This window comes from Lepus europaeus, chromosome 14 (assembly GCF_033115175.1).
Source record: "Lepus europaeus isolate LE1 chromosome 14, mLepTim1.pri, whole genome shotgun sequence".
In the NCBI taxonomy this organism is placed as follows: domain Eukaryota; kingdom Metazoa; phylum Chordata; class Mammalia; order Lagomorpha; family Leporidae; genus Lepus; species Lepus europaeus.
Window position 1 is genome coordinate 33932275 of NC_084840.1, and position 24000 is coordinate 33956274.

The 24000-nt window shown below is 43.9% G+C and overlaps 1 protein-coding gene across 2 annotated transcripts in view; it reads right to left on the reverse strand.

Moving 5' to 3' along the window:
* Positions 1-24000, reverse strand: part of SLC30A10 (solute carrier family 30 member 10) — a 46110-nt gene that overhangs the window by 9376 nt on the left and 12734 nt on the right. Inside the window, exons 1-2 of one of the 2 annotated variants that reach the window (XM_062210359.1) lie at positions 6560-7464; positions 5806-5883 (exon numbers count right to left, since the gene is read on the reverse strand). In XM_062210359.1, the coding sequence (XP_062066343.1) occupies positions 5806-5883; positions 6560-7193 (712 nt within the window). In that variant the 5' untranslated portion in view covers positions 7194-7464. Of the gene's footprint in view, positions 1-5805; positions 5884-6559; positions 7465-24000 lie in introns of those variants that run through there. The other variant, XM_062210360.1, reaches the window with a different exon arrangement.

Consider the following 24000-nt stretch of genomic DNA (forward strand, 5'->3'; position numbering starts at 1 on the left):
CTAGAATTTGGTAAATTAGGTGGTCAGAAAGATTATAAAATATAAATACAAAGTATTTTACAGAAAGCAAATCAGAATCTTGCTGTTCAAAACAGTGTTTACAGTAGCATCAGCATCATGCAGGAACTTGAAATACAAATTCTCAGGCTCCCCTTTAGGTCTACTGAATCTGCACTTTAAGCCCCCCAGGTGACTGGCTTGCGTAGAGCAGTTCCCAAAGCACTGCTCTAGGAGAAAGTGTCAAATTAAGAAAGGTCTCGGGACTGGTGCTGTGGCGCAGTGGGTTAATGCCCTGGCCTGAAGCATCCCATATGGGCGCTGGTTCTAGTCCTGGCTGCTCCATTTCCAATCCAGCTCTCTGCTATGGCCTGGGAAAGCAGTAGAAGATGGCCCAAGTCCTTGAGCCCCTGCACCTGAATGGGAGACCCAGAAGAAGCTCCTGGCTCCTGGCTCCTGGCTTCTGGCTTCAGATGGGCGCAGCTCTGGCCATTGCAGCCAACTGGGGAGTGAACCAGCGAATGGAAGACCTATCTCTCTCTCTCTCTCTCTCTCTCTCTCTGCCTCTCCTTTCTCTGTGTAACTCTGACTTTCAAATAAATAAATAAATCTTTAAAAAAAAAAAAAAGAAAGAAAGGTCTCCTCATTGTGGCAAAAAGTGTCCTACATGAAGGACCTCTGTGGGTGAGATCCCAGTGGAAAGAAGTGGACATCAAAGAAGGATGCACTTTTCTCTGAAGGGAGGAGAGAACTTCTACTTTGCTTATGGCCTTGTCTAAATACTGAAAGAGTTTGTGGATTCAAAAGGTTTCCATAACCTAGGCATCTTATGTCAAGAGCCTCGAGTGATCACTAACATACATAAGAGTGTTAATTGTTAAATTAACAACAGGAGTCACTGTGTACTTACTTCCCATGCAGGACCTCTGTCCTCAGAGTTGCATTATAAGAGTTAATAGTAAAACCTGTTCTTAAAGATTTACTTCATTTTAGTGTTTTAAGTGAAGGATATTCTTATGTCTCATAAGTTTTATTTATGTCTAAGTGCTCACAAAAGATGTATCAATTATTCTTGGGTTATTCTTTAAAGTTAATTAAGTTTCTCAAAAAAAAAAAGAATTATTTTAAAGAAAAAGTGAAATCAACTTCAAGATGCAATGACTTTGAACAGCCTTGTCTCGACTGTTGAGGAACAGTTTTTTTTTTCTTTCATACAATTTGTTGAACTCTTAATATAGAGTTAATCTGCTGTGTATAAAGTTAATTTAAAATAGATCTTAGTAAAAATTAAGAGTTGGATTACTAGAGGGAGGAGGAAGAGGGATGGGAGTGTGGGTGAGAGGGTGGGTACGGTGGGAAGAATCACTGTATTCCTAAAGTTGTATTTATGAAATGCATGAAGTTTGTATTCCTTAAATAAAAGGTTTCTTTGGGAAAAAAAGAAAGGTCTTCTTTGTCTCTGCATGTATCTCACAGACCCACTCCACAGAATTAATAATAATCCAAATTACTAACAAGTCACTCATGGCCCAGACTAAACAGTATCCCTTGCAGGGTATTTTGGGTTAATTCCTCCTCTTGGTAGCACATGCAGAATTCTGAATAACATCATAGGCAAAACAGCTTCTGTACATACACTAAATGTAATTCATGACAATGTCCCCCCAAAATACACAGGAATAAAAAAAATCTGCATTTCCTTTTGGCTGAGTATTTACTAAGGCTAACAGGATCCTAATTCAACATTTACAATAAACCTTTCCATTTTCTAATTCTATGCCTCATTCTCCCCACCCAAACCCCAAGAGTCTTTCATATATATATATATATATATATATATATATATATATATATTGACAGGCAGAGTGGACAGTGAGAGAGAGACAGAGAGAAAGGTCTTCCTTTTGCCGTTGGTTCACCCTCCAATGGCCGCCGCGGTAGGCGCGCTGCGGCCGGCGCACCGCGCTGATCCGATGGCAGGAGCCAGGTGCTTCTCCTGGTCTCCCATGGGGTGCAGGGCCCAAGGACTTGAGCCATCCTCCACTGCACTCCCTGGCCATGGCAGAGAGCTGGCCTGGAAGAGGGGCAACCGGGACAGGATCGGTGCCCTGACCGGGACTAGAACCCGGTGTGCCGGTGTGCCGGCGCTGCAAGGCGGAGGATTAGCCTAGTGAGCCGCGGCGCCGGCCACCCCCAAGAGTCTTTCTCATTCCCTAGTTCCCGTCCTGAGTCAGAGGGAGGAAACAAAACTTTCCCCAAAGTGGTCCTACACATCTTGTTCCTGCAGCAGGAATTCACTTTCTTCAGGACATCACAAAATGCTACCATACAGACAGGAAAACTTCATTTTGCCTACAAACCCTTGACAGCATTTTCACAACCTGAGACAGTCTGTTATCCCATTGCATGCATGTTAGCCTCCTTTCCTCCACTGATACAAAAGTAACATGAGGGTCAGGATCATACTCTGTATTTCCTTGTTTTATAGCACTGGAGGCACACAACGTAGGTTCTCAATAAGACAGTATTGTCTGGTCAAGTCATAATTTGTATGACATGGAATAACTCATTTTTTGATCTAATAATAATAATAATAGTTATAATACTAGCCAACATGTATGCACCAGGCATTATTTTGAGCTTATTTATGTGTTAATTCTTTTTAAGGACTTTATGAAATGGTTACTCTCTCCATTTTACAAATTAGGAAACTGAGGCACAGAACACCTAAGTAATTTGTCCCAGATCACACAGCTATAAAGTATTAAGAGTGGGGATAGAAGTCTGGGAAGTCTGCCTAGAGAAGCACTGTATATCCTGCCTCATATAAATCCTAAATTCCAATTTCGGGTTTTCCTTGTGAGAAGTACTACCCACGCCAAAGAGGTAAATAAATAGTAGCTTTCAAACTTGCTCTCACCTTAATCTACAGTAAGAATTTAGCTTTGCATCCCAGCATCCAAATGAAAACAAATGATTCATGAGAAAGCAAAACCTGCTCCTACATATGAATTATTATTATTGTCCATTCTATTTCATTCAACTTAATTTTCTAAATGCTGATCATACTTTACAACATTGATTGTAGTAAAACTGTCATGACATTTAGTTTGAAAAACCATTGAAAGCATCAGCCCATTGAGTTTTGTTGTTGTTGTTGTTGTTGTTTTAAGGCAGAGAGAGAAATGAAGAGAGACAGATAGATGAAGTGCCTATATGCTGGGTCTAATCTCCAAAGGTTCACAGTGGTTGGGGATGAAGCCAGGAGTCAGAAACTCAATCCAGGTCTCCAATTTGGGTGACAGAAACGTGAGCCATCACTGTTGCCTCCCAGGGTCTACATGAGCAGGAAACTGGAATCAGGAGTTGGAGTCGGGTATCAAACCCAGGCTCTTTGATATGAGATGTGGGTATCTTACCCATGTTCTTAACCACAGGATAACCCTAAATCCTTGAGATTTGATGATGTGATGTGTTTTCTCACCTCCTATACAAAGATGAAGAAGGCAAGATCATTGCCCCTGGGGAGCACAGTCCCAGATTCTGAGATAAATGCATCAATAACCTTCTGGAGGAGAAAAAAGTGTCCTCTATGATAAGTAATCGCAGTGAAGGCTTCCTGAGAGGTGGGAAGTTTGGGCAGAACTCTGGAGGGAAGATGGATTACAAGCAGCAGTCACGGGAGAAGGTGCTCCAGCAGAGAGGACTCCGAGGAGCTGCAAGTAGAGGTCCTGCCTGCCAAGCACAGGGGCTGGGGCACTGAAGTTGGAATCTCAGAACCTGGCACTGTTCCTATGGGCAGTGGGCCTTGTGAAAGTCAGCTTCTCTGAGCAGCCAGATTGTCATCGGTGAAGCGGGGCTCACAGTACTATCTGCCCCATCTCCCTCAATGGCTAGTTCCCAAGAGTGTGTGAAACAATGTCTGAAAATCTTCTAAGGATTGATTGATGGTAATAATGGGCACCCATGTGTTGAGTGGGTTTTCTGCGCTGCTTCAAGCACCCTTTCAATCCCTCATTGCAACACAGTGATGCTGGTACTAATATATCTCCATGATATAGGTGAGGACAGTGAAGTCCAAAGAGATCATCATCCAACTAGTAAAAGGCAAAGACAGAATTCTCACCAGATCTGCCTGATTATGGAGTGTAAGTACTTCTTACCAGGACAGCTGTTTGGCTTAGCAGTTAAGATGCCACTTGAAATGCCCACAACTCATATCAGTGTCAGAGTTTGAGTCCTGGCTCAATTCTTGATTCCAGCTTCTTGCTAATGCATACTCTGGGAAGCAGCAGGTGATGGCTCAAGTACTTGGGTTCCTGCCACCCACATGGGACACCTGGATTAAGTTCCCAGCTCCTGACAGCTGAGGAGTAAACCAGCAGATGGGAGCTCTCTGTTTCTGCCTTTCTTTCTCTGTTTCTTTGTCTCTCAACTAACTAAACAAATAAATAAAACTTTAAATAAGCACTTCTAGCCCCACTCTACCGGAGCACTAAAAGGCGGGGGTAGGGGTGTGGGTTAGAAAATGGTGAAGTGCCGGGGGGGGGGGGGGGGTGAGATAAGGCAGTGAAGAGGTGAAGAGAAGGGCAGAAATGTCTAGAAAGGAGGGTTGGCACCAGAGCATCACATCCTTGAATGCCTGCAGTGTTTAAACCTTATTCTGGATGCAGTAAAGGTTTCTGAACAGACTCTGATGTGACCACATCTGTGATTCAGAAAGATAAATCAAGCAGATTATTTGCAAGACAAAGATCACCACTCAGTAGACAACCTAGTCACCTGATTACTCACAGTCCTCACAAGGTAGCTTTGCAAAGTCAGGAAACCTCTGCACTTGGCCTTCACTGAGCTTAGACAAAAACCAAGCAAAACTAAAAACAAAACAAAAAAATCTGGCATATAATATGAATTAGTCATTTGACATGAGTTAAAAATTGATAAATATCCCAGTACTTGAAAAAAAATCATCAAAGATGTTGAATTTGTTGACTAAATAACCTGGCATATATAAGTGGTTATTTTAAAAAATGAGAGCTTTCTAAATGGAAAAAAAAAAAAAAACAAGAATTATAAAGAAATATTTCATCAAAGAGGACTTATTTCCAAGTTATGTCAGGATTACTATTCATCTATTTATGTTTATACTGAAATTAAAAGAGCTAACTGTCTTCCTGATGCTCTGATGTTAAATTGTTCATATGTTCATGCTTGAATCTACAAAACACACTGATGAAAATTTTGGATTGTGTTTTTCACTGTATTTACACTAGAAGATAGAGTATGCTTCTTAAAACTCTTTTTTTCTTTATTCCCATTAAAATAAGAGAAACAGTAATGAAAATCAAGAAATTATTTTTGTTCACAAGAGTTCTCACCAGGTTTTTCCTCTGCAGACTGGGCGATCTGCTTTCTAAAGCAGTTGCCCACAAAGGGCAGAACTTCAGGCAGCAGCCCACCTATACTTTTCCCACCTTTATCAAACTCACACTCAATTAAAATAGGCTGCACTGAATGTTTGCAAAACTGTGTTTGGACAAAATCAAGTAAAGTAGTAACCCAGCACTGATATCTGGTCTCTGGTGCCCGCAGCATGAGCGTAGGTCTACATGGAGCAAAGATAAATCATTACCAGTTAGTTTCTCCTGAATCAATACAGTGATTAGGCAAGAGACTAAGGTCATAGTCTGTGCATGTAACTGGCCTGCTTTCAAACCCACCATTGCCTTTTGCAGAGAAAAAATAATAATAATAAGACTCCAGCACTGCACTGAAGAGCATGTCACGTTGGTCCAAAGTGAATCCTACCTCTGATATTCAGGGCTTCGGACTTTTTTTCCTTTTTCACAGTCTCCTCAGGCTCATTCTGGGTATTCAGGCCATCACCTGCATTCAAAGAAGAAACCTTGTGTTGTGTATAAGTTCTACAAACAAAAAGAACCAATGAACTCAAGATGAAGTGCGGTTATTTTAAATGCCTCCTAGTTAATGGGGGGGGCCTTACCCTGCACACACACACACTCCCCAGGCCTTGAGACCCACCTTTGAACTCCATTCACACTACCTTTCAAATTAGAACATCAAAAAGGCAAATGGGAGTCCACCCTCACCCTCAAAACCGGTCAAACCCAAGGCTACAGAGGATGGGCAAGGGGGGAGGGAGAGAAGCAAAAGTCCAGAGAGCAACTAATAAGTGGGGGGCAGGGGAGGCTAGGGGCTGCTCTCTGTTGCCCAATAATAAGGCTGCGCTCCAAGAAAATCAATGTCACACAGAGAGACAGGAAGGGACAGAGCCTGGGAGAGCTGGGGAACGAGGAGGGAAAAAAGGAAAATCGTAAGAAATAGGTTCAGTGAGCCGGAAAAAGGGAAAGCATCTTGCAAATGAAATAGATGGGGAAAAAAAAGAAAAAAAAAAAAAAACACGGGGCACGGCCCGGGCGGGGGTGAAAGGGGCGGGGGTGAGCTGGGGAGGAAGGGTGTGGAGTGAAGAGGAATGGACCAGGCTGTGGGAGGAGGGAGGAAGCAAGGGGATAGCGGTCCCAAGGATGCAGCCGAAAGGCACCTGCTACGTTGGAGAACACGGTCGCCCCTTTCTCCTGCTTCCTGTCGACCGAGGCCCCCCGGAGAGTCAGAGCCGAGTCCAAGCTGGGGGCTGTTGGGGTCGCCGCGTGTCGTGGGCCCTCGGCGCCCTGGGGCCCCCCTAAAGCATCGCGAGTGACACCCTCGGCTAGCGGCGGCCGCGGGCGGCCCCGGCGCCTCCGGACGCAGCAGGCGAACCAGGAGGCGCAGTCCTGGAAGATGAGCAGCCCCACCACGTTGACCGCCAGTCCCAGGGCGCCGACGATGAGCACCAGCTTTGGGTCATCGATACGCTCGGGCCGGGCGAGGCGCAGCACGGCCTCCACGAAGATGGTGAAGCAGAGCGCGGTGAGGAAGACGGCGTTGCTCAGCGCGCCCACCACCTCGGCGCGCGCGTAGCCGTAAGTGGCGCCGAGGCCCCGGCGCTGGCGCCGGGCGATGTAGCCGGAGCCCAGGCCCACACACAGCGAGATCAAGTCGGAGAGCATGTTGAAGGAGTCGGACAGCAGCGCGATGGAGTTGCCCAGGTAGCCCGACACCAGCTCGGCCACAAAGAAGCCCACGGTGAGCACGAGCATAAAGAGTAGCCGGCACGTCTTGCCAGAGTAGCGGCCCATCGCGGCGGCCGTCGGCCAGCGGGACCCGGGCGCGCCCGCAGCGCAGCCACAGCCGCAGCAACAGGTTGGGGCGCGGGCTGGCGCGTACTCCAGGGGCCCGGCACAGCCTCCCCGGCTTGGCGCGCCGGCCCTGCCCTGCGCTTTTTATGAGGCGGAGGCACAGCGCCCCCAGTCTTCGCGAGGCCAAAGTCTAAGGGAGTGGCCGCGGCTGCGGTGGTATCTGAGGCACCCTCGCGCCACCTCCGCGGCCCTTCCTCTACCCCGTGGCCCCGGCCTGACTTGGCCGGTGGCCAAGGGCCAATGTCCCTCGGTCGGCGAGCTGCAAGGCCCAGGGGCGAGTCTGGATGCCCTGCAGTGCTTGTAGAGCCGCCTGCACGCAGCCACGAGCGCAAGGCGTTCCCTCAATGACCCCGCGCAATGACCAGCACCCCTGACAGCCGTGGGTGTGCTCGCTGTGGCGGACGTGGACACCTTTACACTGGCTACCGTGCCGATCTCCTATTAACCCGGCGCACCGCCCCAAAGCACTAAAGGGCCAACCCTGCCCCTGCAGGAGCTTCCTGCTTGTCATCGTGTACAGCATTAGCTCATCCCTCTCGGAGCTTGCACTCCACTGCCACCCGTGGCAAAGCGGGTGCATCCTCTCCGCTTCCTCCCAGACTGGTGGACTGGTTCCATTGTCCCCTCGAGGCACAGCATCTTTCCGGTTCCCCTTCTTCCGGATCTCTACCTTCCCGGGCTCCTTCAGCATGTGAAGTGCAGGCAACCTTCCAGCCTTAGTGCGGGTCACACTGGGGAGCCTGGCGCTCCAGCCCAGCACACCAAGGCTACAACAGTCACAAGTCACTTGGCCACCAGAGCAGCCAGGCTGGCCCTCTCCGTGTAAAAGTCTTGGTCTCCACTGGACAGCATATTCTGCTCTCACCACTGTGCCCCTGACAGCACGCCCTCACCCTCTTGGTCCACTTGACTGACCTCCGTGAAGGTTTATTTCAAGTAAAGACTCTCCTGTTGACAAAGGCTTTGTTCCAAGTGAAAATTATCCAGAAGGGAACTGGTTCCAGGACAATGGAAGAAGCTGGTGACCACAGCATTGAAGAGGAGTTTTGGCCGTGGGTCGGTTCAGGATGCTGATGGGGGCTCCTCACGGGTTTTATACTCAAATATTTTTTTTTAAACGATGTGGAGGCTCAGGGATTAAAATGATTAATCTGGTCATTTCTAGTCTCTCTCCCTCATCTCTGACCCCTGAACTTTAACCATTCTTAAACACATACACACACACAATCTGTTCTTGGCTTGGAAATGAATAAAATATCCCACTCAAAAAAAAGCCACAGAACCCAGAAGCAGAATATTCCCATTTCTAGCCCTGTTCGTTGCCTGAGCCTTGTAAAGCAGAACCCCTTTTAACAACCTCTGAGGACCCTGAACATCTGTGCTAAAGCACCAGTGATCCACAGGTCCTGCCTTAGACCAGATGAGCTCCATGCGAGGGGAGCTTATTACACTTTCCCTTTCCATCCCCAGGGAAAACTCCTACACTGAGAACTTGAAGAAGTGATCATTTAAAGTATTCTCTAAAAATTAATATAAAAATTATAATAATGTAGAAGTAAGAAGATAGAGACTGGATGAAAGTTTTGAAACTCTCTGGAATTGGACAAGTTCCTTGATCACCTGGGCCTGCTTTCACTACTGTAAAATGGGAATAATAATAATATAGTGAGGATTAAATGAGTTAATATGTGGAAAGTGCTTATAACCATGCCTGGTACCATCAATGTTAGCTACTATTATTACCATTTATATTACTGTTAGTACTACAACACATTGTAATAGAATCACTACTACTGAACAACATAGATCACACTCTAATACACAAGAGATATACATGAATCCTGTACCCTCCCCAGGTTCTGGCTAATGCTATCCCTAAACTGAAGAACTTCTGAAACATTTAACATATGACAGCAAGCAAAGCAATCAAAGTAAGAGAGGGAGACCTTTTGAGACTCACCCAGTGGGGCTAATGTATCCCTTGCTAATTGTGTTTCTTTGTCATTCACAAATGAAAGGAAAAGCCTGAAATCAGCAAAAATATATCACTGTTGCCTAATGCCCAGTCCTTGTCCTAACCAAAGGCAGATAACAAGAACTGTATGACTGCCTCGGGCGTACAGCCTATAGAGCTAGAAAGCCAGACATAAGGAAGTCCAGGGAGGAGCAGCAAGTGTCTGAGGTCGCCTGACTTTCAGAAAAGATAAATATTGCCAGATGGTGGCAACAAAATGCATGAATGAAAGGTAAATAGAAATACAGATATAGATATGCTCTAAGTGACTGACAGAAATTTAAGTTGCATTTCATACCTTATAAAAATTATGGCATTTCAATAGCTTTTGTTGATTGAACTCTTATTGGGCCTAGCCCTATGCTGAGTGCTTTATAGGCATTATCTCATTTCATCCTTTCAATAAACCCATAAAAATAAGTATAATTTTATAAATAAAGAACCTGAAACCCATTTAAAGTAACTTGCCCAAGATTACACAATCAGTAAGTGAAAGACATGTCATATGATGTAGGCATCAAACCCTACACCTTATATTCTTTATCCCCACATTAGAGTAAGTTTATCTTTCTTTAATTGAATGTTTCTTAAGATTATTCTTTGAAAGGTAGAGCAACAGTGAGAAAGAGAAAGAGATATCTTCCATCTGTTGGTTCACTCCCCAATGGCTGCAACAGCCAGATATTGGGCCAGGTGGAAGCCAGGAGCCAGGATTTTTATCCAGGTCTCCCAGAGGAGTGGCAAGCCCTCAAGTACTTGAGCCATCTGCCACTGCTTCCCTAAGTACATTAGCAGGGAGATAGTTGATTATATTTAATGCTTTTGTTCTAAACAAGGGATTTTTTTTAGCTCATTTTTTATTGGTGCCAAACTTGATATTTTACAAGTCATAAATTCAGAGATTATGATGCTAAAATATTCTTTGTACACTGGGATTTGACCCAGAAGATTATAGGTTGTTTTGTTTTGTGTTTTAGTAATTGAGAAAGTAGCTGCTTTTGTTTCATGTTTTGGTTCTAATGACAAGAGACAATATTCCTTTTAGGGAAGAGAATGGACATCTTGTCCAAAGCACCACATTCTTACTCAGAAGAAAAGGAAGTTCTTTCCCAATAGCAACAGCTTCCAAGTTTGATATACATCATCAGAAGTTGGCGATTTCTCGTCTTAGCTCAGCCCAGAAAATGCAGCACATAAACACTGAGATGACTTGAACAAAAGGAAACCCCTTCCTGAGGTAGCCGAGGAATCTCATGTACAAAGTCAGTTCTTCTCTGGTGAATTTATATGGCATTTATGTACATTTGTAGCACTGTGTACAGAGGTACATTTTGTGCCGTAAAAGCATACATTTGCTCCTCAACATTTTTCAGAATATGAAGACATTTCAAAGAGTTAATGGAAAAATGGAGTTAAATGACAAGTTTATTTTGGTGCAGAAAAACTGTAAGCCCCTGCATATTTTGTTCATAATATACATTTCCCATCAACGTTTTGAAGATTTTTTATATATTTCACATTAAATTTAAGAGATTCTTGACTTCACATCCTTTTTTGTTAATGCTAGAATCTGGAGATGAGGAAAAAGACAATATACAGTAGCTAGTGGTCAACACCATCTTAAACAAGTTGTGGATAAAAGAAATAGCAGCACTGACAGAGAAAGAAGCAGCTGTAATGTGATTTAAGGCTGTGCCCATCAACTTGCCAAGTGTCCTTCCCTAAAGATACTTCCACGACTTCTCTACAATTCCATCTGTTCTTGTGACAAAGGGTATGTCAATTCCTAGCACTGTACCTAGAAGTGGTAAGAACAAAATACCTCCTGTAACATCATATGAATACAACCTGCTTATTGAGAAAATACTAGCCTCTGGGTGATTTTAAATTTTGCAGTCTTTTTAGGAAAGTGTGGAAAGCAGAGTGGCATAGCAGTTACTAATTTGAGTTCTAGAGTAAGACAAGGGGACTAAACTAAAGCTCTGCTGCTCACCAGTGCTCATGTGTCCTGGGAAAAGTTCCTTATGGCTTTTCTTTCCTCAACTGTGCAGTAAGGATAATGATGGTATCTACCTTCTAGAGTAGTTATGAGACTTAAATGAGAAAATGTATGTAAATTGATTAACTTAGTGCCAGTTTCTTAAGGAAAGCTCAAAAAGTATTAACAAAAAGCTGGACACAGGTTTTGGAGCAACACAGATCCAATTCTGGCTCCATCAGTGATTAGCAAGTGGGCAAGTCATTTACCTTCTCTGAGCCTCTGTGTCCTCATCTATATTCTAAAGATAGAGCTATCACTCCCACACACAGTGCTTGTGAATGTCAACTGAAGGACCATGTGCAAAGGACCTTGCGTGCTATCTTCAGTATACAAGTACTGACAAGTGGTGGCTCTTTCCATAAACTTCTAACTTCATTTCCAGAACTGTTATTGACCTCTAGGGAGTAACAATGTAGGATTCCTTTCACAGTTATTTAAAAATGAGCATCCTATTTCTAATAAGATCATGTATTTCCTTTTTGATCCAGATAGTCCAATAAGCTTAATTATCTTAGAACTAATTAGCTATTGATTATCAACATATTTCACAAATATAAAGATATTTAATATAAAATCTTTTACAAATCTCAATCCAAAACCTCTCAGTTACCATTGCTATACCTCTTCGTTCATTGCAACTTATTATCTGTTAGTTAGAAGACTAATTAGGCAGAAGCCTAGAGAGAGTTAGGGTAGCTATGTTTCAGAGAGATGTTATCTTCAAAAATTGAGAGGTTGTGTTGAACTGACAGGAGGTCTGGAGGAGATAAGAGTCTCGATCTGTTACACAAAGTTATTGTACATTAAATTTCTGAGCCTTAGTTTCCCAGTCTGTAAAATGTGAATAAGAAACTCATACTACTTAGTACATGTCATTATTTTAAACATCAAATAAGATAATGAAGGTACAAACACCTAGACAAATAAAAGACATTATTATAATCAGGAAGCCAGGGACCCACAATCTACATGAGACCTAGAAAGCAAGCACTACATTTGTAGCCACCAGTAGCTGAAATACGTCAGCTAAGGTTGAAGACTGCCTGAAACCTGCTCTTTGCTTCCTTCCAGGAAGATACTCTGTCCCCAGGGAAAAGCAGAGTGATGTGGAAAGAGAGAGAAAGAGAGCTCTTCCATCCATTGGTTCACTCCCCAAATGTCCCTAACAGCTGTGGCTGGGTCAGCCCAAATCCAGGAGTTAGGAACTCCATCCAGATCTCTCACAAGTACTTGGGCCATCAGCTTTTCAAATAGATAAATCTTAAAAGTAAAACTTAAATGTATGTCTGATCATGCAACTCGTCTGTTTAAAACCCTCCTCTATTCCACAAAACCCAAACGTCTTACCTTGTTGCACCACAGATTTTTCATGAACTACCTGTATCCATTTTCTCTTTTAGCAACTGAACACTGATTTTTAGTATAGTACATTACTGAGTATTCTCCTCACTTTTTTTTTTCTCAACTAAATATTACAATTTCTGTCTTCACTTATCTTCTCTTAAACACATTGTGGCCATCTGACTCAGTTTAGGCCTAGAAGTTGTAAAAGGAAATGCCATGGGATACTTTCAGGGATTTCCTTAAGTGGAGAAGACATGCTGTGCTTTGCCTTCTTCTCCATCCTGCTTCCTGGAATGTAAATGTGATGGCTGGAGCTCTAACAAATATCTTAGACTATAAGATAGGGACCACATTCTAGAGTAGGCAAAAACACTTTGGGGTGGTTGATGAGGGAAAACCTCATGACCTTAAAGCCATATACCAGGGGCTGGCACCGTGGCACACTAGGTTAATCCTCCACCTACGACACCAGCATCACATATGGGCGCCGGTTCTAGTCTCTATTGCTCCTCTTCCGGTCCAGCTCTCTGCTGTGGCCCAGGATGACAGTGGATCAGGAAGAAGCACCTGGCTCCTGGCTTCAGATCGGTGCAGTGCTGGCCGTGGCGGCCATTTGGGGAGTGAACCAACAGAAGGAAGACCTTTCTCTCTGTCTCTCTGTCTCACTGTCTAGAACTCTACCGGTCAAAAAAAAAAAAAAAAAGCCATATACCAGCCCAAGGATGCTTTACTTCCAAACACTGTTTACACAAAAGAAAATAAATTCCATTATGTTTAAGTTACTAATATTCCGGGAGTTTTAGTCTCACACAGATTAACTGAAACTGACACAATTGGCCAATGAGTTAAAAGTGGGTCAGCCTACCTCTCCAACCTCAAGTCTCTCACCTTCCCTCTTGCTCACCACCTGTCTTCTGCCTATTTCTCAAATGTCTAACTCATCCCTCTGACAGTAGTTGCCCTTGCTGTTCCCTCAGTTTGAAATGTTTTCCCTGTTCTCCATGTTTGAATAGTTCTCCCTCTTGAAGCCTTCCCTGACCACTGCATCTGAATGACCAGCCTGATGTCACTGTTCTGTTTAGTTCTCTTTCCATTATCTTCTTAGCTCCTGAAACTGTGCTAGACACACTCAGGTACTCAATAATCAGGTCTGGAAGAAGGAAAAACTGAAAGAATGAATGAGTCTTATATTTCATCTACTTACTGTGGAGAGTAAAAAAAAAGAGGTACAGTTTGCAGTCTTCAAATGATGTTATGATATAATAACACCCAACATTATCACTGAATAAATAAGAGCAAATACATGCAAGTTAAACCAAATAGCCTATTTCTTCCTCCCCTGCCTCAATGAGTTCAATTCAACAAATATTTGAGGGTACCTGCTATGTGTTGGGTGCTGGGGAACACAGAGGTAAATGCCAGTGTTCTTGTTCACAGACCCTTTGAGGGAACAATAAACAAGTACATTCTATTCATCTTGATAGTTACTGTAATAGTTAAGATATGATAAATATGAGTTGAATGCCTTGGAATATGTGTAACATTTATGAACACTCAGGGGCCACATCTTGGAAGGGCTTTCCATGCCTTTCTAAGGATTTTGGAACTTAAGAGAAGCCACAAAAGGATCATAATAATAAGAATGCCATGATTGGATCTATGTTTCAAGAAAGATGAGACTGGCACCAGCACAAAGGATGAGTTGAGGGGACACAATTGAAGAAAGGGGGCAACCAGGGGCTGGCACTGTGGTGTACCAAATTAAGCATCTGCCTGCGGTACTGGCACCACTTAGGGGCACTGGTTGGAGTTCCAATCCAGCTCCCTGCTGATGGCCTGGGAATGTGGTAGAGGATGGCCCAGGTGCTTGAGCTCCTGTACCTGCAAGGAAAGCCAGAAGAAGCTCCTGGCTCCTGGTTGTTGCAGCCATCTGGGGAGCAAACCAGCAGATGGAAGACCTCTCTCTCTGTCTTTCCCTCTCTCTATCCATAACTCTGCCTAAAATAAGTAAATAAATAAATAAATGGCCGGTGCTACGGGGCAGCAGGTTAACGCCCTGGCCTGAAGCACTGGCATCCCATGTGGGTGCCGGTTCAAGACCTGGCTGCTCCACTTCTGATCCAGCTCTCTGCTGTGCCCTGGGAAAGCAATGGAAGATGGCCCAAGTCCTTGGGCCCCTGCACCCATGTGGGAGACCCAGAAGAAGCTCCTGGCTCCTGGTTTCAGGAGCTCCTGGCAGCTCTGGCCGTTGCAGCCAACTGGGGAGTGAACCATCAGATGGAAGACTCTCTCTCTTTCTCTGCCTCTTCTCTCTCTGTGTAACTCTGACTTTCAAATAAATAAATAAGCCTTTTAAAAATTAAAATAAGTAAATAAATAGATAAAATTTTTTAAAAAGGTGGCAACCAGCAAAAGCAGCTTTGCAACAATGCTGACAAGAGATGGGAACAGCCTCTGTTAGTGAAAATGAACAGAAGAGGGCAGACCAGAGGACATTATAGAGAGAAGTTACAGTGCTTAGAAATGGAATGGATGTGCTAGACTGGAAGTTGGGGGAGAGGAAGAGTTGAGGCTGTCTGCAGGGGTAGGTTGTGGGTTACTCAGTGCAATGTCATCATTAGCACAGAGTGAAGAGGAGGAGGCAGATTTCGGAAATTGTCTCATAGACATTCATTCAATGGTTCATTCACCAGGCATGTATCAAGTACCCACTATACGTCAACTTGGATAGAGCACTGAAAGAAACAGTTATGGACTCTGTCTCCTGCAGGGATGCTAACACTTGACTACCCTGAAAGGAGAGGCATTGTGACAGGGAACGTGAGGGCATGATAGGACCACAAAGAGGAAGCATCTGCCTAGGGTTGGGTGTCAGGGAAGGCCTCCCTAAAGAAGTGGTGATGGAAACCTATGGCATGAGGAGAGTGGACACAGAGCTGTCAGTGGGCATGGAATGCTTCAGGAGGAGAGAATGGCATGAACCAAGTCCTGGAGGTGATAGCGAGTGGTATAAATGCAAATTCACCAGGACTAGAGAATGGAATTTGAGTTGATAGAGTCAAAGTAGATGAGGCTTCAGGTAAGCAAGAAATGGACGAGTGAGAATCTCATAAGAAGGGTAAAGAATTGGATAGTTGGGAGCTGTGTTCAATTCTTGGCTCCAACTCCTGACTCTGGCTTCCTGCCAATGCAGACCCTGGGGGCCAACAGTGATGGCTCAAGAAACTGGGTTCCTGTCACCCATGTGGGAGATCCAGATTGTGTTCCGGGCTCCAACCCAACTCCAGTTCTTGTGGGCATTTAGGGAGTGAAAGAGCTAGGAGTTTCTCTCTCTCTCTCTCTCTCCTCTCACTCTTTCCCTCTCCTTCTCTCTTTCGCCTTCCTTCCCTACCTCCTTCACTCTTAAATAAATATTTTAAAAAAGAGAGAACTGGAACTTTATCTTAGGGGACTAGCAAGCCATTGAAAGATCAAGCAAGGAAGTGAAAGCTATTTGGTCAAATCCTATTCTAGGCAGTGTTTCAAAAGAAGAATATGGCAAAGAACAAGTCAGAAAAGAACACTGTTCTTGCAGATCTTAAAATCTATAAGGAATAGAAGGAGTAAAAAAAAAAAAAAGGATGAATGAAAGCAAGAGAGAGAGAGAAAGAAGGAAGTAAGGGAGGCAGGGTGAAATGGAGAGAGAGTTGTAGAGAGGGAGGGAGGGAAGAACGGATCAGGGTATGACAAAGACCTGGCTGGCACTGTGGTGTAACAGGTAAAGCCACTGCCTGCAGTGCCAGCATTCCATATGGGCACCAGTTCGAGTCCCGGCTACTCCACTTCCAATCCAGCTCTCTGCAATGGCCTGGGCAGTACAAGATGGCCCAAGTCCTTGTGCCTCTGCCCCCTAGTGGGAGACCTGGAAGAAGCTCCTGGCTCCTGGCTTTGGATTGATGCAGCTCCAGCTTTTGCAGCCAACTGGGAGTGAACCAGCAGATGGAAGATTTTTTTTCTCTCTCTCTCCTCCTCCTCCTCCTCCTCCTCTTTTCTGTGTAACTCTGACTTTCAAATAAATAAATAAATCTTTAAAAAAAGAAAAAGACGGGTTCTAGTCCCGGTCGGGGCACCGATCCTGTCCCAGTTGCCCCTCTTCCAGGCCAGCTCTCTGCTGTGGCCAGGGAGTGCAGTGGAGGATGGCCCAAGTGCTTGGGCCCTGCACCCGCATGGGAGACCTGGCTCCTGGCTTTGGATTTGGGGAGTGAATCAACAGAAGGAAGACCTTTCTGTCTCTCTCTCACACTGTCTAACTCTGCCTGTCAAAAAAAAAAAAAAAACATTTTGTGGGGATGATTTAAGCTTATTCCTCAATTCAGATGTTCTCAATAGTATCTAAAATATTTACATTCTATTCTATATCTATAGTTATAAAAGTGGTTTAGTGGTTTAGCTATAGTTCTATATTTAAGTAAGCCTGGTGACCACCATCTATTTTCACACATGGTTTTCATATCTATGAGTTCATTTTTATTCAGTTTGGTTGACTGGATTTCATCTTGTCCTTTTTTCCAAGGATTCCTGAGTTTTACCTACATATAGGAAGGGCCTTTAAAAGTTTATGGGCAACATGTAATATGAAAAAAACTATATGTAGAATTCAAAAGGTTTTTGCACCATAATAAACATTTTTAATTTCATTTTCCACAAACTTTTTAAAACACCATTCTATATTTGATAATGTCTTCATATTGCCATTTACAAATAAACAAAATGCAGTTTAGAACTTAGGATTGTAGTTTATGTCTTCTCTGATGATGTCTATGTCTAGACATCTATTCATCATATCTTGGCAGCATACGTGGGAAAATCAGAACCTGGCCTGATACTTGTTCTTTTGTAGAGGACAGGTTTTCCTCTGTCTGTTTACTTTTGGGATTCTTTCCTTACCCTTGGGACAGAAACTTCTACATATACCTACATTACTTGTTTGATATCAGTTTTCCCTCTGATATGCAGACTTTTATCTTCATTTTATTCAGACAAGGTCTTCTATTATGTCTTTATTTTTCTGGCACATTTGTCTGCCTTCTACCTTAGTAAACACCTACTGTGTATATGCTGTGAGTCCACTATTTGTTGTTCTTTCTTCTTTTTGCTTTAAATGCTTTGGTCAATTTCACCAGTCTGCTTTCAGTACCATTGATTGTTTTCAATAGTGCATATTATATGTCTCACTACTTTCCCTATGGGTTTCATTTCTGTAATGTTTTGTCATCTTTGGTTTCTTTCCTTTCTGCACTCTGGCAGTTCATGTTAATCATTTTATCTCAAAATTTCTTCTCTTTCCTGAGGTAATTTTTACTTTCCCATGTAGTTTTTCAACTGCCTTTTGGCTGATTCCATTTTTTTTAACACTATCTATGTAGTATCTCCATATAGTTCCCATGCTGGACCTTTGCTCTTCATTATGACTCTTTGGGTGGGGTACATATATCCAAGTCTGCTACTCGGATAAGGAAGGGATAGGGTGAGTGACCCGAGGTATAAGTATCTGGTGACTTCAGATTAGCTCTGTTGCCTCAGAACTTCCTTAACAAACATGCTTCTTTCCATTGAGATAAATAAGTCACCCTGGTAAGTGGCCTACATGGTTCACATTGGAACTACCCAGCTCACAGTTTTGCTTGTGTTAAAAGGACCCTCTATTACCAAAGATTCACATTTCCACTAGGCCACCTCCTCAGGAACAGAACTCTTGGCCTCTTTTTCTGCCACTTTTCTGACTTTTCCCAGAGATGGGATCACTTCTCAGATTAGTAAACTTGGAAGAAACAGTGTAACATGCTCTGCCAATATCTCCTGGGATTTCTTTTTCACATTTGCCATCCCACAGAGACCTGTAGGCTCTGCCCTGTGGAGGGAGATCTAGGACTCGGTGGGTGAATTTACTTCTTGGGTGAGCTATTAGGAAAGTCTTTGCTACTACACACCTAGCCACATCCTTCAATATCTTTAAGAAAGTTGAAATTTAATGCTCAACTGCCATCTATACCTTATCTATCCTGCTTCCAAACCTAGGAACATAAGAAAGGGGTATTATGAGTTCCACAAGCCCTAGCGTAATGCTGAGGTATCAGGAACTTTGAGAAAGATAAAAATGAATATCTAGAGGCCAAAGTAATATGGAGATTAAGCTTTCAGTGACGCCATGGCAAGCGCTATCGGTTTAAATGCTCTTGTGAGGGGGAACCAGGCACTATTTTGACCTCAGCAGGAGACCCAGCAGCTTACTGCCTACAGAAAAAGAGCTATTTTAACAGGCCTTTGTGTAACAGGAGTTGTTTCTGGTTATTTACTTACTTTTATTTGAGAGGCAGAGATCCGTAAAGAGACACAGAGAGAAGAGAGAGAGAGTTCCCATCTACTAGTACTCTCCAAATACCTACAATTGCTGGAACTGGACCAGGCCAAAACCTAGAGCTGGGAATTCAATCCAATTCTCTTCTGAGTGGATGGCAGGGACATCATTACTTGAACCATCACCTGCTGCTTCCCACAATCTGCATTAGCAGGAAGCTGGATTAGGAGATGGAGCTAAGAATTGAATTCAGGTGCACCCATGTGGGAAGTGGTTATCTTAACTAGCATCTTAACTACATGGCTCACCTCTTCATGTGAGGTGTGTTTTTTTTTTTTGTTTTTTTTTTTTAAGGTTTATTTAGTTGCGAGGCAGTTATAGACAGAGAGAGGGAGAGACAAACGGAGAGGTCTTCCATCTACTGTTTCACTCTCCAAATGGTCACAACAGCCAGAGCTGGGCTGATCCGAAGCCAAGAGCCAAGAGTTTCCTCTGGGTCTCCTACATGAATGCAAAGGTCCATCTTCTACTGCTTTCCAAGGCCACCAGCAGGGAGCTGAATCAGAAGTGGAGCAGTCAGGACTTGAACCTGCACCCATATGGGATGCCTGCACCACAGGCAGATGCTTAACCTACTACACCACAGTGCTGCCATGCATGTGGGTTTTTAATATTGGGTTTTGTTATATGCTTCGATCTTACTGTGCAAAGAAAATGAGAGCTAGAGGAAAAGCGAGTTTTCCTGAAGCTACAAAGATGCAAAAAAAGAAAAGGAAATGCACATTTATCAAAATACTCTTAAAAGGGGAATTAGGGACTGGGAACCCAAGAATGCTTTCAGAGGCAAAAAGGTTTCAGCTGGCCAAAGGAATCTGGAATGTACCTCCCCCAGTACAGGAGGAAACCAAACTAAGGCAGCTGTTAAAAGTCATCCTCTTGAAGCTGTGAATGTTATCCAAAATAAACATAATCGTGGGGCAGAGTAGTTATCCCACACCTGTCTCATCATTGTATGTTGGATGTGTGGAGGGAAGATCATTTGTTTCTTTAGTTCACAGATCCTCAAGTCATTGGGAAGGTACTTAAGGAACAACACCTGAGGGCCCAGTTAAAATGACAAGATCCTGGGGGCAGGTGTTGTGGTGTAGAGGGTTAAGCTGCCACCTGTAGTGCCAGCATTCCATATGGAGTCCTGGCTGCTCCACTCCCAACCCTGCTAATGCACCTGGGAATGCAGTGGAAGATGGCCCAAGTGCTTGGGCCCCTGCACTCACATGGGACACCTGGAAGAAACTCCTGGCTTCCAGCTTTGGACTGGCCCAGCTCGCTCCAGCCATTCATCCATTTGGGGAATGAATCAGTGGATGGAAGACCTCTCTGTCTCTTCCTCTATGTAACTCTGCCTTTCAAATAAATGAAATAAATCTTTAAAGAAAAATGATGAGATCCTGGACATGGAGATGATGCCATGTGGAATGGGATATTAAGAGTATGGGTGAAAGGTTAGTGTATTTGCATATGAAAGTGATGTGATATGGTGCCCAGAGGGCAAACTGTGCAGGTGATTTTTGTTATTGTTTTTCCAAAACAACCACTACCATAGCTCCTATTCCATATGTTCTATATGACCTTGACATTCCTTCCATCTGGAGGGGAGGCCTCTGCCTTGACATTCCTTCCATCTTGTCACTTACTTGCAATCCATGGACTCTGAGGCTGAGTCGGGAAAGGCAGTGATGGAAGACTCACTCACGTGTGATGCCCTACGGCTACACCAGTATGAGATCATGTGTGTGAATCACATACAAGCCACACAGAGAGGTCATGTAGTGATCTAATCAGAAGTCCTAGGATGTTGAGACCTTCCAGCCAGGTGCCAGATATGTGAGAGTAAATGAGCCTTCAAGTGACTGTAGCCACTGGCCACCAAATCACTCCCAGTCATGAAATCACCTGGGCCATCAAGTCAACCCCAGTCATCAAGTCACCCCAGCCTCTGAGTCTTCTTGGCAGAAGCCTCAGACATCATGAAAGGAAACTCGATCTTCCCACTGTGGCCTTTCCAAGTTCTAACCCACAGGATCTCTCAGTATAACAAATGATTATTGCTTTATGCATTACATTTGAGGTGGCTGTTATACAGTAACTGGAAGATAGAACCGCTGTGTGAAGGCTTGTGGAACAGCCATATGAAGTGTTTATAAAATTTGGAAATACTCAAGAGGAGAGGCTCAGGAACACTAGCATAGAATATTTAGGGTATTATTAGATGAGATGCAAAATAAAACTTATTGTTGGACAGAGGTTTCCCATTCTCTAAACAAAAAGGTTAAGAAACCCAATCAGGACTCTAAGGACAGGCACAAGGAGGATGTGACATCCTGAGAGGGACTGAGACAGGACAATGACAGTTTGAGTCCAGGCCTGGGGGAGATCTTCGGTTTGGTTGGAAAATGCCTTTCGAGTGAGATTATCCAACTGAGAGAGGTGAGAGTTGACAAGATGTGTTTGCTTTTGGCAGACTTATAAAACACTGACTTCATTTCTCTCTGTGTGATAAGAAAAAAAAATCTGTTTGAAAAACAAATGTCTGACCCAGAAAACAATGTACAAAGTCAAAGGAAGAAAGTTCAACAAAAAACACCAGCCATACATGTGGTAGAGAAGAAGGATTACCTTAAAAGGACTTGATTAAACTATTAACAACCCAACAATCTCCCAGAGAACACAGAAGGAAATGAAACTCCAGGATCCCGTTTCAAGCTTCAGAACAGAAGTAGTAGTCTCATATACTTGCAGCATTCAAAAGCATCGGAAAGACATCTGGAGCAGCATAAAATAGGAGCAGGTACAAGAAGTCAAGGGTCAAAAATTCCAAATGGCTTCAGAGGGACAGCTGTTCGGCATTGCATCTGAGACACTGGTTAAGATGCCCATGTCCCATATCAGAATATGATAACTAGATTCTTCTTCTTCTTCTTTTTTTTTTTTTTTTTTTTTTTTTTTTTGACAGGCTGAGTGGATAGTGAGAGAGAGACAGACAGAGAGGAAGGTCTTCCTTTTTGCCATTGGTTCACTCTCCAATGGCCGCCGTGGCAGGCGCATCTCACTGATCTAAAGCCAGGAGCCAGGTGCTTCTCCTGGTCTCCCATGCGGGTGCAGGGCCCAAGGACTTGGGCCATCCTCCACTGCACTCCCGGGCCATAGCAGAGAGCTTGCCTGGAAGAGGGGCAACCGGGACAGAATCCAGTGCCCCAACTGGGACTAGAACCCGGTGTGCTGGCGCCGCAAGGCGGAGGATTAGCCTGTTAAGCCACGGCGCCGGCCGATAACTAGATTCAATATCCAGGCCTGGCTCCTGGCTCTTGGCTCTGGTTTGTTGCTAATGCAGAGCCAGGGAGGCAGTGGTGATGACTCAAGAAGGGTCCTGGGGGCCAGCGCCGTGGCTCACTTGGTTGATCCTCCACCTGCAGCACCGGCATCCCATTTGGGCGCCGAGTTCTAGTCCTGCTGGCTCCTCTTCCAGTCCAGCTCTCTGCTGTGGCCCAGGAGGGCAGTGGGGGATGGCCCAAGTGCTTGGGCCCCTGCACTCGCGTGGGAGACCAGGAGAAGCACCTGGCTCCTGGCTTCGGACCAGCACAGCACCGGCTGTTGTGGCCATTTGGGGAGTGAACCAATGGAAGGAAGACCTTTCTCTCTGTCTCTCTCTCTCACTGTCTATAACTCTACCTGTCAAATAAATTAAAAAAAAAAAAAAAAAAAAAGGTAGGGTCCTTGCCATCCATGTGGGAGACCCTGAGTGAGATTCTGGTTCTTTTGTGGATTCAAGAGGCTTCCATAGCCTTGGCGGCTGATGACAAGAGCCTCGGGTGATCATTGACATCATAAATAAGAGTGTCAATTGTTAAATCAACAACAGGAGTCACTGTGCATGTAGGACCTCTGTCCTTAATGAGTTGTACTATGAGAATTAACAGTAAAACTTGTCTTCAAACAGTACTTTATACTTTGTATGTCTGTGTGGGTGCAAACTGTTGAAATCTTTACTTAGTATAGAGTTGATCTCCTGTATATAAAGATAATTAAAAATGAATCTTGGGACACTCTGGCAAAAAAAAAAAAAAATGACCTAAATGAAAGATCTCTGTGAGATCCCAGTGGAAAGAACAAGTCATCAAAGAAGGAGGTATTTTTCTCTGAAGGGAGGAGAGAACTTCCACTTTGACTATGACCTTGTCTAAATATGATTAGAGTCGGCGAATTCAAAAAGGCCTCCATAGCCTTGGCAACTCATGACAAGAGCCTAGGGTGATTACTCATGCCATAAACAAGAGTGTCAATTTGTTAAGTCAACAACAGGAATCACTGTGCATTTACTCCTCATGTAGTATCTCTGTCCTTAATGTGCTGTACATCGTGATTTAATGCTGTAACTAGTACTCAAACAGTATTTTACACTTTGTGTTTCGGTGTGGGTGCAAACTGTTGAAATATTTTCTTAATATATACTAAATTGATCTTCTGTATATAAAGAGAATTGAAATGAATGAATGAATGAATGAATGAATCTTGATGTGAATGGAAGGGGAGAGGAAGTGGAAGAGGGGAGGATTGTGGGTGGGAGGGAAGTTATTGGTGGGGGGGAAAAGGCATTGTAATCCATAAGCTGTACTTTGGAAATTTATATTCATTAAATAAAAGTTTAAAAATAAAAATAAAAAAACAAAAATGTGATCAAATAAAAAAAAAATGAATCTTGGGGCCGGCATTGTGGCACAGCAGGTTAACGCCCTGGTTTGAAGCGCTGGCATCCCATATGGGATTTGAGACCAGTTTGAGACCTGGCTGTGCCACTTCCATTCAAGCTCTCTGCTATGGCCTGGGAAAGCAGTAGAAAATGGCCCAAGTCTTTGGGCCCCTGCATCTGCATGGGAGACCCGGAAGAAGCTCCTGGCTCCTGGCTCCTGGCTCCTGGCTTCGGATCAACGCAGCTCCAGCCGTTGGGGAGTGA